We start from the raw sequence: 14,539 nt of genomic DNA, 5'->3' as shown, positions 1-14,539 counted from the left end.
CAGGACCTAGCTAGCACGATGCCTGGTATATCCAGTAGTAGATACTGAAGATGGATTGATAAAGGAAGTCCAGGCAAAGGGTGAGGAGAAATTGGAGGAGGAAGAGCTTACTCTCCCCTGGAGGGAAGACTTTGTGGAAAAGGTATGTGATAAAATGATTTCTGGCTCAACTTTAATTCCTATTTACTTAAGATAAGCCAGTCACATAACTAGCTAGAGGCTGCAAAATCCAGCTGAGACATGAACAGCACCTCTGGTGTCATCTGGTTAGTTCCTGCTCTGCCTGTCTACAAATTCCAACTTGAGATATTAGCTGCAGCTCCAGTGTTCACTAGCTAGTTTTCTGTTTTACCCTAATATAGATCTTCCCTTACTACCATCTGCTCTTTGATGTTTAAATCATTATCTTTCCTTGTTAGCTTTTTGATATTCCATTGAACCCATCCTCCCTAAGTGACCAAGGCCTATACAATGTAGCCTAATCCTCATGCTTGGTCTCACTCATTTGTACATCTGAGCATAATAAAGCTGCAGCCATACTCTCTGCATTGTAGATTTGATGAGTGACGGTAGTACCTAATCCATGTTCTCCCCCCACAATTTTATCACAAGTGGTGTCTGAGCTATTTGAAGGAGAGGGCTTTAAGATATGCAGATGGGGAGGGCAGTGAACAGATCATTCCAGACACGGAAGACAGCATGAGGAAAGGCATAGAGAAGGGTGAGGGCAAGATGAGCATGGGGGCATGCAGAGTAGTTCTTTTCAATGTGAACAGAGGGTACAGGAGCCAGGCCAGTAGTGTGAGCTATGGGGGAGAGAACAAGCAAGGGCATCCATATACTATATAAAGAATTAAGTACAATATAATACAATACAATATAATGTAATGCATTGTAAAGTGAGTCAATGGAAATATAGCAAGTAATTTCAGGGAAGGGAGGCAGTAACATCTAGGGCAGTTAGGAAAGGAGTTAAGAAAGATTTATTGTTAGCCAGACTTCTCCTGAAGACCTCCTGTGACAGAAAGCTAGCTACTTCCCAAGGTAACCCAATGCATTTTAGGAATTTTGTCAAGTGGTTTTTCATATTAGTCAAAATGTGTTTTTCTGTGACCCCACCCCCCCAGCTCCATTCCTGGTTTCCATCTCCTAAGGCAAGCATAACAAGTCTTAACCTCTCTTTCACATGACAGCTCTAAATGATGGAAGGCCAAAGTTCACTTCCTCCCTTCTCCAGGCTAAATAACCCCAGTACCTTCAAGTGATCCTGGCACTGCCTGCTCCCCAGTTCTTGCCTCACTGGGATAACGGTTGACATCTATCTTATGTGGCTTGAAGTTCAGCAAAGTCAATTTGACATTTACCATTTCCTCTGATCACAGAGGGCCACGTAGGGGCTTCCTTGAGGCAGAAAGAGATACCCCTTAAAGGCCTGCATGAGCCCCCCAGGAAGCATGTTTTTCCCCTCTGGTCAAGTTGGCCATGATCTTTTAGCCTTGTTACTTTGCAAAGGAGGGCCCTGCTACCAAGCTGGGTGGTCCTATGAAGTGCCTAGCTCAAGCCCTGGCTGAGTGTCCTGTAGAGAAATTGTTTGGAGCTTTTTAGGAATCTCTAGTTGTAACTTTAGTGGCCCATTGGCTTTGGCACTCTGCACAGTAATAAAGGTTTGGTGGATTATCTCACAACTACATGATGACAGACTGAGGGCTAGTGTCATGCTCATGGGGCATTATTAGAAGGCCAAGGGATGGGGAGTGCCTTGCTCAAGGTCATGTAGCTACTAGGTAGTAGGTCTGGGGACCTGAACCCAGGGTCCCTAACTACAAATCCCATGGTCTTTCCATGTTACCTTGGGGATATATATCTACCAATATATGCAGCATTCTGCCCTGGTAGTGTAGTACCCCACTTTTATGACATGAGGAGAGAGATAGGGTTTATTGTCTGTTCTTGAAGACTTTTGCTACTTTTCTATTTATTCAACTTCCTGTTAATTATCTTTTCACCTTTACTACTATACTCACATGCAGATTCTTCTCTTGGTCCCACTTATTTTCCTCTCCATCAATCCTACTTTGTTTCTCTGAATTCCTCATATTTGCCATTTCTCCCTGCATAATAAAACTCCACCACATTCACATACCACAGGTAGGTTTTTTTCAATCATTTCTAATTGATGGACAGTCCATTTCTAATTATTCACTATCACAAATAGTACTGCTATGAATATTTTGGCACATACTGGATCTTTGTTTCTGTATTTGACTTATTGTCCAATGGTGGGTTCATTAGGTAAAAGGGCATGGGCAGTTAGTTACTTTTCTTGCATAATTCCATTTTCCAGAATCACTAGACCAATGGGCAGTTCTACCAATAGCGTATTAGAGTGCCTATCTTGACACAGTCCCTCTAACACTGACCATTTCTAATTTTTGGTCATCTTTGCCAGTTTGTAGGGCGTGAGGTGAAATTCTATGAGCTGGTTCATTTGCCTTTCTTTTACTATTAGTGATTTGGAGCATGTTTTCATATGACCATTTATAGTTTGCAATTCTTCTTTTGAAAATTGCTTGTTGATTATCTCTTGGGAAATTACACATTTATGCCACATCTGGATATCAGGCTTTTTTCCTGTGAGCTGCAGCTTATGTAATTGCAAAGTAGTTTAAACTAGAGCCCCATGGGCTAGAAATGTACTAGCCACCTCCTTTACCTATACTAAAAGGAAGTCCTATACCAGAATGTTCTCCTAGAGCGGCTGGCAGAAAGAAATGGTTGCACTTTTTTCGAGTGGGAGGACATGTGTAGCTCATTCATGCCACTGGGAGAGGAGCCTGGGAACATGTAAGACAGATGCTTAATAGTCCAACCTTGTATTTGTATAATGTACTTTAAAAAAAAAACCTTTCACGCATATTTTCTTGTTGGATTTTTTATAATAAGAACAAGACATAAGGACTAAATCTCTCCACTTTTCAGACTGGGAAACTGAGGTCTCAGAAAGGCTTATGTGGGATCACAATGCAACATGGTAGAGAAGAGTGCTGGATGTGAAGTCAGGAGACCTGAGTCCAAGTTTTGGTTCAGATACTTACTAGCTGTGTTACTTTGGACATGGCCTTTCCATCTCTGAGCCTCAAAACTCTCCCCTTTAAAGGGGGCTAAGGATAGTCACACTGCTGATCTTTGAAGGTTGTTATAAGGAAAGCACTTTGCAACTCTTAAAGTATTAGAGAAGAGTATGCTACCACCATCATTGATATGGGAATAGCCAGCAGATGACCATGGCAGGGTTGGCTCCCAAATCCTAGCCTCGTGACTTTTTTTTTGCTTCGTGACTTTTCAAGTAAACCCTGCAAATAAGGGAACACAGGAGAGGCATCCACCAAATTCAACCTAGGGGAGAGGCTGAGCTGGTGAAAGAATGCTGGGATATACTTCTATAAGCCTGAGAAATGTTAGAGGCCCAGAGCTAAGAATCGGAATTGAGTCACATGAGTAGAATTGTACTCTAGGATGGGGGGAGGGAACCAACTTTGGAGTAAAACTCTACAAGAGGCTGTCCATGTGGTTAGAGAGGCTCAGGCCTGACTGAGTAAGCTGTGAGCTCATCATTATTATTAGGTACCCATGCAGAATCTGGGCTAGCTATCTGCTAGCCCTCGCTGTTGCTATTGGACTGGCCCACCTTCTTTTCTGATCATGCCATTTCCTGGTGGCTTCTAGTTACTTCTTGCACAGAAGTTATTCTAGGCAATACGCCAGAGCTTCCTTATAGCCACTGTGTCTCTATTGCCTCTTGGGGCACCCACAATTCTATTCTTCAGAGAACATCGGGTTCCATGATTTGCAACCATATAGCAGCATCACCAGAAGAATACTGTTAAAAGAACATCTGATTATCAATACCAAGTAAGGCTCAAAACAGGAAGATGTATGTTTGACCGAAGTGTTGGCTACTGTCATGAAGGATGTCCTGTAAAGTCTAAAGAGGAGAGGGATTTCCTGTGCTCCTCCTGGGAGTTAGTATTTATGAGTAGCACTATATTGATTGCATCGAACCCCAAAACACTACATTCAAGAGTTTAGCCTACACAGGACAAAACAAGTGGATGAAGAATGCTCCCATTGTCTAGACTGTCATACAGTTCAATAGATACTCCATCGAGTTAGTCCATCAGTATATCCATCTTGAGTGGGTATTACAGATTAACAATGAACTAGGCTCAGAATGGAATGAATAAAAGGAGGATAGTAGGCTATATTTTTAGGGGCAGCCAGGCAGAATTTTCAAGGATTACAAGCTGCTCCTTGATACAGATTCTCAGCTTCTTGTTTTTTAAACATACAATTCTTCTGAGTAAGAGATTTTCCAGAACAGCAGAGAGGGTAAAGATTTGGATGTGGGTGGAATGGAAACAACTGGGCTCTTTAGTTCCAAAGGCTTGGATTCAAGTGTCAGCTCTGCTTTTACTCCTCCCTTCTCTGATTCCGCATCTGCCCATGAGGCTAACAATACTCTACCTACCACCTCCATCATGGAGTGCTAAAATGTGACAAGACATGTGGATGTACTTGGTAAAGAGAAAGTATAATGTTAAGTGTTAGCTAGTCACATCCATTTCTGTAAGATTAATTGAGTTTGATAGGTGTTTTTCCAGCAGCCCTCTTGGTGAGAACAAACCTTTCCACCTCTTCATTTTTCAGCTCCAATTTTGATCACATACATCCCTGTCATATTCCCAGGGCCATACAGAAAATCACATTCTGGCTTCGGTGCAGACATAGATTGTCTTTAATACAATTAAGCCCAGTGGAAAGGGTCTCCCCAAAGGAGCTTAGCCAGCTTGGTGCCCTGGGGTAACTAGGCAGCATCTACATGTGACTGCCAGGACACTTGGATAAATAAATCATTAGACCTCCCATCACTACAGCACTTTAAAATGGACAAAAATTCTCTCGAAACTACCCTGTGGGGTAGGTATTGAAAAAAGTATCATCCCCATCTTACACAAGAGAAATCCCAGAATTACAGAGTTTCAGAGTCAGAAAGGACCTCAGTAGCATCCAGTCCAACCCATACCTGAAAAAGAATTCCCTCAACAACATTCCTTAGCCTCGAAGTGAGGGAGGGACAGCTCATTATTAGGAAGTAGGGTTTTATCAATCAAGCTGAAATTGGCCTCTCTGCAACTCCCCACCCTCAGCTCCTGCTTCTGCCCTTTGAGGCCAAACAGAACAAATCTAATCCCTCCTCCACATCAGCCCTTCCAACACTTGGAGACAGTGGAGTCTTCTCTTCTCTAGGCTAAACATTCCCCTGTTTCTTTAACCTTTCCTCATATTGCCTTCACTTGAGGCCATTCATCATCCTGGTTGCCCTTCTCTGGAGACTTTCTACCTTATCAATGTCTTTCCTAAATTAAAATGACCTGCCCAAGGCCACACAGCTTGTTAATGGCAAAGACAGGATCTAAGTGAGATTTCCTGACTCCAAATCGAGTGATCTTTCCACTACATCACGTAAATATGATAGAAGCCCAATCTAATTAAGCCCAGGGTATTCATTATTGCTGGTATTAATCACAGGGTATTAATTATCACACAGGCCTCACTAGCTCACAGAGGGGGAGACTTAGCATGATCCTGGCCCTGTTCCCACCACCAAGCTTTCTGTTTAGTGGAATGGACTCAAGACAAGCCAAGTGCATTTGTGACCTTTTTAGTGCTGGAAGGTCAGAGCATGGGACAAGTAGAAGCACACATCCTATGGCATTTCAACAGGGCCTTGTTTGTGAGTGTGGCAGCAGGCCACTACTTTACTCCCAGCTAACTTCCCAATCAAGAGGTTGTTAAGGAAAGAGACCGTCTCTGGGGTGGGGACTAAAGAGAATAAAAGTTACCAACCTCAGCTTGTTTGCACCACACACTGATGTTCTTACGCTGGGCTTTGGTGAAATGGTCCCATGCTTTCTGTTTGGAGGCAGAATGGTAAACGGCCACTATCTGCTCAACTGTAGAGTGAGGCCAGAGGTCGCATAGAGCCAGAATGTCATCCAGAGAGTGCAGCAGAGAGGAGCAAAGGAGAGAGAGAGAGGAGAATCAGGCAGATAGCTTGCTGGACCCGTTCGCTACCCTCCCCTACTTTTGTGGGCTCAGCCATGGCCATGCTCAGCAATGGGCACCTTCAGCGAAGGGGGCTAGGAGGACTGCCCCATCAGTAGTCAACTGGAAGAAAGGGAACTTGACAAATGGCTATGCTAGAGCAGAATATGTGCTGATGAGGGAGTTGTGTGACATTGGATGAGTCTCTTTCCCTCAGTGAGCCTCAATTTCCTCATTTATAAAATGGGGAGAGTAGCCCTCAAATTGCCTAACTCACAGGGATACTGTGAGGAAAGTGTGTGGAAAACTTGAAAGGAAAGTTGAGTTGGTAGGACTTGTGACAGTCCGAGGGGGAGGGAACACTGGAGTAGCAGAGTGTGGTTCCAGAATGGGGAAGCTGGAAACACCTTCTGGTCAGGGCTCATTGGCTTTTCAGCTGGAATAGGCCATCCCACTCAATCAATCACTTTCCAAGGTCACTGTCTGGCCCACTAAAGGAGTCCCTGCAAGCCCATTAGAAGATAATGACATCAAAGGCTGATGCCCTCTCTTGCCCTTGGTGACCAAATTTGGAATTCACCTCCATGGCCTGCAGTAGTTGTCAAATGACCTCAAGCATGGATGAGAGTACCAACAAATGACACAGGGAGGGACCACCATCATGGTCCTCAGTGCCCCCAAGGGGCTGAGGTGGATGCACCACAGACTCCATTCAGGATATGATCTTGCTTTTATGCTTGGGGAATTGACACCATTACCTGAGTAACTGACTTGAGTAACTAATTGACTCAATTGTCTTGCGCAACTAATGGAATGAGTCAACCAGGAAGGAATTAAGTGAGCTGGCTCACGATCTACATATTGTTTCTGTGCCAACTCAAAAAGATGAGTGATGGAGTGCTGTTCCCTCCCTCGTCCACCCCCAGAGCACGACTCACATTGAACAAGGATCCCTGCCAGAGCCTGCTTGAACTTCTCCTTGGCCTCCTCCATCCCCTTCTCATGAGCTGCCTTCTCATTGACCAGGCGGCGGATGTGGCTATTGGCCGACTGAATCATGCAGTAGAAGTTGTTGGCACTGCGTCGGTTCACCTCACCACGCTCTATCCAGGTCAGCAGTGTCTGCACTGCTTCAGAGAATTTGGAATCGTCTGAGGAAAAGGGAGAATCCTTTGTTATCTCAGCTGGTCAGGTCCCAACCTGCCCATTTCCCCAACATGCTAGCTCCTCCAGGGACAGCTTAGCAGGGGTTCTCAAAGCATGGCCACCACCTCCTCCTCACAGGAGTTTACAAAAGTGCTGCTGGAGGGAGGGTCACTTCTTTTTAAGGGGTAGGAATATGGAATGGACCTAACTCCTGGACCAGAAAACTCTCTCTACCAGTGGAGTTTGGCAGCTTATAGTCTAGGAGAGCTAGTTGCCTCGAGCAACGACTTGCAGAGTCACATAGCCCCAGTGTGATATAATCACAGAAGGGACCTTGAATCAGGTCTTCCCAGCCAAGACCACCTCTCTGGCCATCATGCCACACTTGGTTTCTCCTGACAAAATCTTTCCCAACACTAAAATTTTACACATTTCTTAGTGTGGCTCTATTTGGGCATAATCCATACATGGGTTATCAGGGAATTTCTCAATCCTATAATCCTGTGACCTGATGCACATCAATATGGCCCAGGATCGATGACTTTCTCCGTGTGGACACTGCCTTCCCTCTAACTCCTGACATAGATTACAACCCCTCTGAGTCTCGGCAGATGGTCTTAGTAAGCTGTCATGGCTGAGAAAACAGCCATCACCCAGTGGACAGGCCATCGTTCTGGTGAAGGGCCTGTCAATCACCACCCATTGATTAGGCTCCAGGCACTGGGCTCTGTGCTTGACCTGCATAGATGCAGATTCCAGCAATCGCTCAAATATGAAAATGAAAACACTTATTCTGATTTCACACAGCTGTAGAGTGGATACAGGCCTTAAGAAACAGGGCCCTATGATACATAGATTCTTCTTTATTTTTAAAATTCTGGGATTTTCTGCTTCTACTTGAAGGCCTTGAAAAACCAGCTCACATTTCTTGAGTGCATTAAAGTCTCACAAGGGCTTTCCTTATAACCACCTTGAGAGGGAAGTAGCCTGAGTACTATGCTCATTTCATGGAGGAGGAAAGTGAGGCCCAGAGATGTCAAAGTGACTGACTAGTTAGGGGCAAGGCCTACACGCTTTCCAATGATGCTAGGGAGGTCATGTCTCCTTGGATACTGTAGTCCAAGTAGCCCGGTACCTACTGAGAGTCACCATGCTCTGCAGGTGGCCATTCTTGGGGGCCACAGAAACCCTATTTCTGGCTGGTGTGAGGTCAGGCTGTGGAAGGAACACAGAAGGCCTTTGGAAAGAGACCTTTGTGTCAGAGGCAGGGCTTGAACCTGGGGTTTCCTGGCTTCAAAGCCAGCTTTCTACACATTACTCCAGGGCAAACTTAGTGTAAAATAAGGGGTAAAGACCTGAAGAGGCAAAAGAGTGGGGAAAACCATTCCAGTAATCGGGAAAGAGCAATGAGAGAGGGCCCAGAGTATGTCAGGGGGAAAGAAAGTACCCACAAACATTAGCCATCATTATCATCCTCATCATTAATAACAAGCTAATTCATTTTAATTAAGTCATAACATTCCTAAGAAAGTATTATCCAGTAGAACTGGAGTATACAGGATGTAGCAGACACTAAAAGGAGACTGAAATGGAAAGGCAGGCTGGTGCCAGGTTGTAGAGAGCCTTGAATGCCAGGCAGAAGAGCCTAAATGACACTCAGGAAGAAACAGGGAGCTACTGCAGATACATGAGCCAAGGAGTGACATGATTTTGATGGGGAAAAACAAGTCAAGTTTTTTACTAAAAAGGGAGATGCCACATGTAAGAAGAGCCTTTACCTTTCAGCTTCTCAGCCACAATGCTGCATTCATGGTCTGAATAATGAACAACAGGAGGAGGAGATGGGGGCCGGAAGCGCTCCTCTTCCATGCGGCGGCGGTGGCGCTCTTCGCGGGCCAGCATGCGCTGCTTACACTCCCATTCATACAAGTCATCCCGGGCCTGGGCAAAATCCACATGGAGGCGCCCAGTGTCCTTCTTGTCAGTGCTTGAGCCCAAGCGGATGCGGTATCCTGATGGCCAGGATGGAGAGAAGGGGAGGGGGTGAAAGCAGTTTAGCACAGAACTGGTACCCACCTACAAGGATCTACAGAACTTGGCAAATTTCAGAGACTTGGAGCAACCACAGCATCATCCCTATTTTAAAGATGAGAAAACTGAGCCTCAGAAGCTCGCTTCCAAGTTCACATGACTAACTAACGGCAGAGCCAAGATTCAAAGCCAGAACTCCTGATTACAAGTCCTACATTCATTTCCCTAAATTACGCTGCCTTTTACTAACTCCCATATGACCTACAACCTTATTGCTAAGGTTCCTTCCTCCTCTAAAGACTGGGACTCTATGGGACACGATGGGACTCTAGGCCTACTGGATTAAAAACGGATCTTGGGCTCTTTTCAGGAAGGCTGTGATGGTCACAGAAGCTCCAAGTACGAAAGGCTCACAGCAGCTGAACAGTGGGTATCTGGTCTGTGCTTGGGGCCCTCTGAATAGTGGGCATCAGGCCTGTGCTTGGGGCCCTCTGAGAAGGGGCAGCTCCCAATTCCCCGGGCCAGTCCATTCCTCTTGGGGGCAGTTTTCACAGGAGGAAGTTTTTCCTTTTGCTTCCTGGCACCTTCCCTCCCCACTTCAAATGCTTGGAGGCAGCTGGCATATCCCCCCCACCCCGGGAGTCTTCTCTTTGTTAGGCCAAACGTCCTGTCCCACGTCCCTTCAACAGATCTTTGGATGGCATGATCTCAAAGCTCTTTATCCTCCCTGTCATCCTCTTATAAATGTTCCCTGGCTCATCAATTTCCTTCCTGAAATGTGACACTTCCCCTCCCCCGCAACAGAACACTACATTCCAGATGTGTTCTGATCAGGGCAGAGAACAGTGGCACCATCACCCTGGCCTAGTTTTAGAGCCCTGTTATCTGGGGGATGCTGACATCACTGCCCAGGTAAGAGGCATTTTTCCCTCTTTCAATTTTCTTAGAGCACTCTGGAGCTCATCTTTACTTCCCTCTCATTGTGCAGTATAGATCATATCCGGCCCACCATCCTGATTAGAGAAGAGAGGCAGCTGATGTATAAGAAGCAGCAATGGAACTGGAGTCCAAAAAAACATGGAGTTGAATCCCAGGTCTGATCCTTATCAGCTCTGTGGTATCAGTCACACAACTAGCTACTCTGAGTCTTAGTTTCTTTATCTGTAAAATGGGCACAATGATAGTCCTATACTTGGATATGCTAGAAAGATCATTGGACCTGGGGTCAGTAGACTGATTCCTATCCCAGCTATGCCATTTACAAGCTTGGTGACTTTGGGCAAGTCATTTATTTACTCTCTTTGAGTTTCAGTTTCCTTATGTGAAAACCGGGGTATGAGTGAGCCACTGTCTGTCACCAGTGTTCCCTTCTAGGCACCTGCATATGAATCCTATATGATGATATTTAATCTGAATAAATGCAAAGTTAAAAACAATGGTGAAAACAACAACATGCCCAGATGGTGGGATGCCCAGGCAGGCTGTGTGCAAAAGATCTGGGGGCTTTAGTGAACTGTGAACTCCACATGAGCAGTGCTGGGAGGTGGCAGCCCAAAGCCGCTGACCTCAGGATGTACATTCAGAGCTAGGGAAGCGACTCTGACCATGAAGCACCAGATTCAGTCATGGGAGCCCCATTTTAGGCTGGACAGCATCCAGAGGAGGACAACTGGCCTCCCTGAGGCGCTCCCTCAGTGTAACAGTGGCACTTATTTCTCTTGCATTCTGTAGCTTACAAAGTGCTCTCCTCGATTACAAACCCGTGAGGCAGGCAGTACAAACACTGTCGACGCTATTTAGTTTAGGAGGAAACTGAGACCTCAAGAAGGATCGTAGCATCCTAAAGCTGGAAGGGACCTCAGAAGCCTAGATCTAGTCCAACCCCCTCATTTTTACAGAAGAAACTGAGGCCAAGAGAGGGAAATGGATTCATCCAAGGTCACATAGCTAGCAAGTGGCAGAGCTGGGATTTGAACTTGGATTCTTCTGATTCCGAATCCAGGGCCATTTCTACTATATCATGCTGCCTTTAATGTGAATTTCCCAGATGTCAACAGGGGTTAGTGAGTGCTGGATGGAGAACATGCAAGCAGAGGGAAAGGGCTGGCCAGACCAATAAGCTGAAAAGAATCCCTGGAGGAGAAGATATGGGAAAACTTCCCACAAACCATCCCTGCAGCAGACAGCTGGATGTCCCCCACTGCATTCCCCGACATTCTGTGATCAGTGACCACAATCAGTAGGCTGCAGAGACCTACCAGAGAGGTAGAGGGCTTTGTCTACCATGAACTCCTCAGAAAAACGAATGTGGCAAAAATTTTTCTTGCTTTTTCGGATAGCAATGATTTCCCCACATTGACCAAATACTTCAATGATGATCTGCTCTGTTGCATTCTCTGGAAGACCTCCTACAAAGACTGTTTTGCATCCTGGGGGTCTTTCCCGGGTTGTAGGTGGTGGAAGATCTAAAAAGAATGGAAATAGTGGTCGGAATGAAAATGGATGCTCAGGATGGGTTCCCCAAGGGGCTCACAAGGATTGGCCCCCCACTGGGACCAACAGTGTGAATTCACAGAATCTCTGAATCAAAAGGAATCTTATTTATTTCCTCTTACCTCTGTGACTTTGGGCAAGTCACTTCACCTTGATGGCCTCGGTTTCTCTCCCTGTACAATGATAGTATCAGCCTAGGTAATCTCTAAGGGTGCTTCGGTTGAAATCCCATGATCCTATGATCATCAAAAAGCTGCCAAGTATGAATTAGGAGACAGATCCTAGGCCTTTACAGAGCACCTACTATGTGCCAGGCACTGTACCAATATTATTTCATTTGATCCTCTCAACAACCCTGGGAAGTAGATGCTGTGATTGTCCCTATTTTACAGATGAGCAAACTGAGGCAAAAAGATGTTAGATGACCTTCTCAGGGTCGCACACCTAGTAAGTGTCAGAAGCTTCATTTGAACTCAGGACCTGCAGACTCTAAGCCCAACGCTCTGTCCACTGCTCCACCAGTTGCCAGACTGGAGGTTTGGTAGAGGCTAACAAGTGGCATTTCTATAGTGCTTTCCATCCACTGGGTCCTTTGAGCCCCATGATCCTCCTGCTTGTATCCCCAGCACCTAGCATTGCATCTGCCACGTAATAGGTACTTACATACTTGTTGGTTGGCTGATTTAAGAAACTTCTTTTTGGTTATGCATTGGCGGGTTTATGAGAATCTCATCTGCTTCCAACCCTAAGCTTGAACCACCAAATTGGAGGGTGAGATAAAGCTGCAATATGTGAGAAGGAAAAGGGAGATCCAGACAAAGCTCTCAGAAATATGGAGGCGAAGAGAGATAGCTTTCGGGAGGAGGGATCAGGCAAGGCTTCAGAGAGGAGGTGGCACCTGAAGGAATCATTGGAAGAGCACTTGGAACTGCCTGGAGCCTAGCATATCGCCAGGCACACAGCAGGCGCTTACTCAATGGCTGTTAAAAAGAATGAATGAAGAAAGCAAGCTTGTTGGGGAAAATTGCTAAATCTGGTGAGAGAAGTTTGCCGAACTGAGTCACTCCGAATCTGCGTTAGGGGATAATTCTCCTACTTCACAATGTACTTTCTACCCACTCAGGCAGTATTCAGTGGCTGTCAAGCCTGCCGATTCCCCTGCCACTGTTTACAGGTATCAAAGTGTTTCTAGTCAAAATTCTTGATTGTGGCTCATCAAGAAGAGGCGTGTGGGTTACTAGGTTTTCTGGGTGTAGGTTTTAGAACTGCAAGGATTGATTTTGTGTAATTCAATCTTTTCATTTAGTTCTTGCCAGGACTCGGCTACAGATTTTTAAAGAGCTTTATTCTCAAATGAAGGAACAGTGAAACCTTGGGCCTTTCTGTAAATACTCAGGGAGTATTTGTGGCTGAGGGAGGCCAATATAAGCGCTTCCCCAAGTCATGGGGTCAGAGCTGGAAGGGATTTTAGACATCATCTAATCCAATACCGCCACCCCCCTCCATAAATGGCCTCTAGGGAGGCCAGCTAAGAAAAGTGAGTTGGGGGAAGGGAGAAGTGACTTTCCCACAGTCATGCTGCTAGTAAACAGTGGAGCCAGGATTTGAAACCAGGGCCTTCTTGGTTTCATTGGAATCGAAATGGAGGCCCATTTCCATTACACTGGTGATGAGGAAGAGGACAATAAGAATGCCTAGCATTTATATAGCACTTTAAGGTTTGCTAAGTGCCTTGCAAACATTCTATCATTTTATTCTTGCAATAATCTTGAGAGGTAGGTGCTATTATTATCCTGATTTTACAGATGAGGACACTGAGGCAGACAGTGGTGAAGTGGCTTGCTTAAGGTCACAAAGCCAGATCTGAAATCAGTCCAGTGGCTTTATCTTCCATGCCACTTAGCTACTGTGTTCATGTCCCCACATGCTTGTATTTCCAAAATCAATTCATCAGACATTTAAACAACTCCTCTGAAATGCGGTAGCCTGATAGCTATGAGGCACACAAAGATGAAAATGACAGACCCTGCCCCAAGGGAGCTTACAGGATACTTGGAAGATAAGATACGAGCTGGAGTGCGTGAGGAGGAAAAGGGAGAGCCAGACAAAGTTCTCTAATAAATATGAAGGGGAAGCGCTTTCAGGTGAGGGGATCAGGGAAGGCTTCATGGAGGAGGTGGCACCTGAATTGGGTCTTGATGGAAGAGAAGAGTTTCAACAGGCAGAGATGAAGAGCAGGCAGATACATCAGGAAGAGTAATAACAGACTGTTGTTTTTGTTGAGTCGTTTTTCAGTTGTGTCTGACTCTTGGTGATCCCACTTGGGGTTTCCTTGACAAAAATATGAGTGGTTTGCCACTTCCTTTTCCAGCTCATTTTACAGATGAGGAAACTGAGGCCAAAGGAGTTAAGTGATTTGGCCAGGGTCACACAGCTAGTAAGTGTCTGAGGCCATATTTGAACTTGGGTTTGAACTCCTAACTCTAGGCTGGATGCTCTACCTACTGTACCACCAGCCGCCCCGGCACAGTTATTGTTATTAATAAGATCATAGATTTAGAGCTGGAATGGACCTTAGATGGAAGATACAGAGGGATGCCCAACTTAATGGCCTTTCCTAGGTGGTCTCAGGCCTCCTAAATGGCCTCCAGGGAGGATTAGGTGGTGGAGGGGATGATGGGACTAGAGCAAGACGTTTACATTTATGAGCATTCTTTCCTAGGTATTTTCAGGCCTTCCTTACTGGCGTACTCTATTAAATTAA

The 14,539-nt window shown here is 45.5% G+C and overlaps 1 protein-coding gene across 5 annotated transcripts in view; it reads right to left on the bottom strand.

Annotated features, from left to right (window-relative positions):
• Positions 1–14,539, bottom strand: part of ENOX2 (ecto-NOX disulfide-thiol exchanger 2) — a 287,911-nt gene that overhangs the window by 37,816 nt on the left and 235,556 nt on the right. For all 5 annotated transcript variants that reach the window (XM_036740042.1, XM_036740046.1, XM_036740043.1 and 2 more), the window contains 4 exons: positions 11,541–11,747; positions 9,030–9,263; positions 7,044–7,256; positions 5,908–6,014 (listed from right to left, as the gene is read on the bottom strand). In XM_036740042.1, the coding sequence (XP_036595937.1) occupies positions 5,908–6,014; positions 7,044–7,256; positions 9,030–9,263; positions 11,541–11,747 (761 nt within the window). The remainder of the gene's footprint in view (positions 1–5,907; positions 6,015–7,043; positions 7,257–9,029; positions 9,264–11,540; positions 11,748–14,539) is intronic.

This window comes from Trichosurus vulpecula, chromosome X (assembly GCF_011100635.1).
Source record: "Trichosurus vulpecula isolate mTriVul1 chromosome X, mTriVul1.pri, whole genome shotgun sequence".
In the NCBI taxonomy this organism is placed as follows: domain Eukaryota; kingdom Metazoa; phylum Chordata; class Mammalia; order Diprotodontia; family Phalangeridae; genus Trichosurus; species Trichosurus vulpecula.
This window is presented reverse-complemented; position numbering and strand designations above follow the sequence as displayed.